Consider the following 3,485-nt stretch of genomic DNA (forward strand, 5'->3'; position numbering starts at 1 on the left):
GACAAATTAATCGAACGTTTTTGGGTCATCGAAGACTTCGATCATGAACTAGTCCGATCTCGCGATGAGATCTCGTGCGAACAGCATTATGTGACCCACACCAAACGCGACGTCACTGGCCGGTATGTGGTTCGTCTTCCTTTCCGAGACTCGAAATTCAATTTAGGGGAATCTCGTAGTCAAGCTCTCAAACGTTTCGCTTTTTTAGATCGAAAACTATCATTAAATCCCTTACTGAAAGCCGAGTATATTCGAGTAATGGAAGAGTACATTTCCCTTGGTCACATGACTCTTTGTGACGAAACCGAGGACGGGTATTATCTTCCACACCACGCCGTTATCAAGGAATCCAGCGCGACGACTAAGGTTCGTGTAGTTTTTGACGCGTCAGCTAAAACGTCCACCGGCATTTTGCTTAATGATACTCTACTAGTTGGGCCCACAATTCAAAACACCATATTTGAACAGATTCTTCGTTTTCGCACACATCATTATGTGAGCACGGCGGACATTGAGAAAATGTACCGCCAAATCCTCATTCCTCCAGAAGATCGACAATTTCAAAAGGTACTATGGATTCATCAAGGAAAACTTCGAACTTTCCAACTCAATACGGTGACATTTGGGACAGCGGCCGCCCCATTTCTCGCCGTTCGTACCATGCAACAACTTGCTCGTGATGAAGCACATGATTTTCCTCGCGCTAGTAAACTGCTCCTCCGCGATTTTTATGTCGACGATTTTGTGTCCGGTGGAAAGTCATTAGCTGAACTTTTGAGCATTCGGGATGAAATGATAGCTTTACTATCGCGTGGTGGTTTTGTCATTCGCCAATGGGCATCGAATCACAGCTCAGTTCTGGACTCAATCGACAAGAGGTTCTTCGATCTTGATTGTTTAATTAAAAACGATCCAATCCAAAAAACCCTCGGTATTATCTGGGACGCGGAAAATGATTTATTGCAATATACTTCAAATCGCGTTGACCCCAGCACTGTGGCAACAAAACGCACACTCCTCTCACAGCTATCGAAGATTTTTGATCCGCTCGGTCTACTTGGCCCCATTTCTCTATTTGCGAAGGTCTTGATTCAAGAGTGTTGGAAAGCAAAAATCACCTGGGATGAATCTCTTCCTCAAGACATCCACACTAAATGGAGTCATCTAGCACATCAACTACCCAAGCTACAGGATGTATCATTTCCTCGCCAAATCTTCATACTAAATCCGTCTAGATTAGAAATCCACAGGTTTTGCGATGCCTCAATCCATGGTTATGGAGCTTGTCTGTATGCCAAGTCTCATAATTCCCAAGGTGATGTATCAATCCGATTGATCTGCAGTAAATCCCGAGTGGCTCCCCTGAGTGGAGTCACTATCCCTCGCTTAGAACTTTGCGCAGCCACCATCCTTAAAAAACTCTATCTAGAAACCAAATCCCAGTTTGGCTCCCCCATCGATCAAGTCTATTTTTGGTCCGATTCCACCATCGTTCTCTGTTGGCTCAAGAAAGCCCTTCACCTTTTGCGAACCTTTGAATCCAACCGGGTGGCAGATCTCCAAACGTTGGGAGATCAAGTCATCTGGCGACACGTCCGATCGGAGGACAACCCAGCTGATGCCCTATCTCGAGGACAACTCCCATTCGATTTCACACAAAATTCTCTCTGGACTTCAGGTCCTCCCTGGTTGACCCTCAGTCACTCCCAATGGCCACAATTGATCATACCTTCGACAACTCAGGTTCCTGGATTGAAAAAGTCCATTTGTTTATTGACGAACGCGTCCCCTGAACCCATTTATGCTCATTTTTCAAATTTCGAACGATGTGCTAGAGTCGTGGCCTACATCCTACGCTGGAAGAATACAACAGCTCCGCGAATTCGTCCACTCTCTGTCGAGGAAATCCACGAAGCTGAAGATCGCATCATCATGATCGTTCAACAGGAACGATTTTCCATGGAACTTCAAAGGCTGTCAAAGCAGCAATCCTTAGAAAACTCAGCGCAATATTATAAGAAAGGGACTCCTTTTGACAGACTACATCCCTTCATCGACAACAAGGGAATTCTTCGTGTAGGTGGACGACTTAAAAAATCGGAACTTTCCTATAACCAGAAACATGCCATTCTCTTACCAACTAAGCACCCTGTGACGGACATGATCATTAGACAGGTCCATCAATCCAATCTCCACGCCGGGATACAAAGTACACTTCATGCTAGTCGAACGAAATTTTGGATCTTAAACGGAAAGGACCAAATCAGAAAAGTTATCCACCGATGTGTTGTTTGCATTCGTCAAAGGCCCAAACTAATTCATGCTCAGATGGCCGACTTGCCTGAAGCAAGAGTAAAGGAAGCCCCAGCTTTTTCTCGTACCGGCGTCGACTTCTTCGGTCCAATCTTAATCAAGGAAAAGAAAGATCGAAATCGATCATTCCTTAAAGCTTATGGTTGTGTATTCGTTTGCATGGTCTCTAAAGCCGTACACATTGAGCTCGTCACGGCTCTTTCGTCGGAAGGCTTTCTCTCGGCTTTTCGACGTTTCGTTAGTCGCAGGGGAGTCCCCGACGATGTCTACTCTGACAACGGCACGAACTTTGTTGGAGCGAATAGAGAACTCAATGACTTGTATGAACTCATCTCCAGTCAAGAATTCAAAGAAAACATCAGTAATCACGCACTGTCCAGGCGCATCAAATGGCATTTCAATCCACCACTATCTCCACATTTTGGGGGGATCTGGGAAGCGGCCGTAAAAAGTTTCAACCATCATTTAAAACGCGTCTTAAAGGATCACAAGTTGACTTATGAGCAACTCAACACCTTGCTCATCGAAATTGAAACGATATTAAACTCGCGACCTTTATGTACTCTTTCGGCCGATCCCAATGATCCCCTCGCAATCACACCGGCACATCTGCTAATCGGCGGATCCTTTAACGCTCTGCCTGAAAAATCTTTACTTCCAGTTGCAGATAATCGTCTGTCTACTTTCCACTTCATCACCAAGGCCAGACAAGATTTCTGGAAGACATGGAATAAGGAATATCTCCATGAACTCCAAGTTCGGCATAAGTGGCAGGACTCCACCGCCGAGTTGAAGGTGGGCTCTGTGGTGATCCTCATGGATGATTTAAGCATCTGTACACGATGGCCTCTGGGTGTAATCACCGAAATCTTTCCGGGAAGCGATGGCATCGCTCGAGTTGCATCCATAAAAACTGCTAGTGGCATCTACAAACGCAACATTACGCGTCTCTGTCTCTTACCGATAACGTAGTTGTAATTCTTTATTTTAGGAACTATTTTTGTGTGAAATTCTTCACCCTGCTCAACAACATCAGACAATATTGTTTCGCAGCTTCCCCCCTGAGCATGTTCCGTCGTAACACTTGTGAGACACGCGCACATGCATCGACAATCGACAGTGACGGCATCTCGCGGATTCCGTTAGCGTCGCTGCATGTGCGCGTGCCAATC

General features: G+C 45.5%; 1 protein-coding gene across 1 annotated transcript; it reads left to right on the plus strand.

Annotated features, from left to right (window-relative positions):
* Nucleotides 1-258: 258 nt before the first annotated feature.
* Nucleotides 259-3,285, plus strand: LOC105267522 (uncharacterized). The gene has a single exon (XM_011306439.1). It carries the CDS (start codon nt 259-261, stop codon nt 3,283-3,285), a length of 3,027 nt encoding a protein of 1,008 aa, XP_011304741.1.
* The last annotated feature ends 200 nt before the right edge of the window (nt 3,286-3,485 follow it).

This window comes from Fopius arisanus, unplaced genomic scaffold, assembly GCF_000806365.1.
Source record: "Fopius arisanus strain USDA-PBARC FA_bdor unplaced genomic scaffold, ASM80636v1 scaffold00047, whole genome shotgun sequence".
Taxonomy (NCBI): Eukaryota; Metazoa; Arthropoda; class Insecta; order Hymenoptera; family Braconidae; genus Fopius; species Fopius arisanus.

Bases quoted from the DNA above. Each gene is read 5' to 3' on its own strand.
- LOC105267522 (XM_011306439.1), top strand. From the start codon at position 259: ATGGAAGAGTACATTTCCCTTGGTCACATGACTCTTTGTGACGAAACC.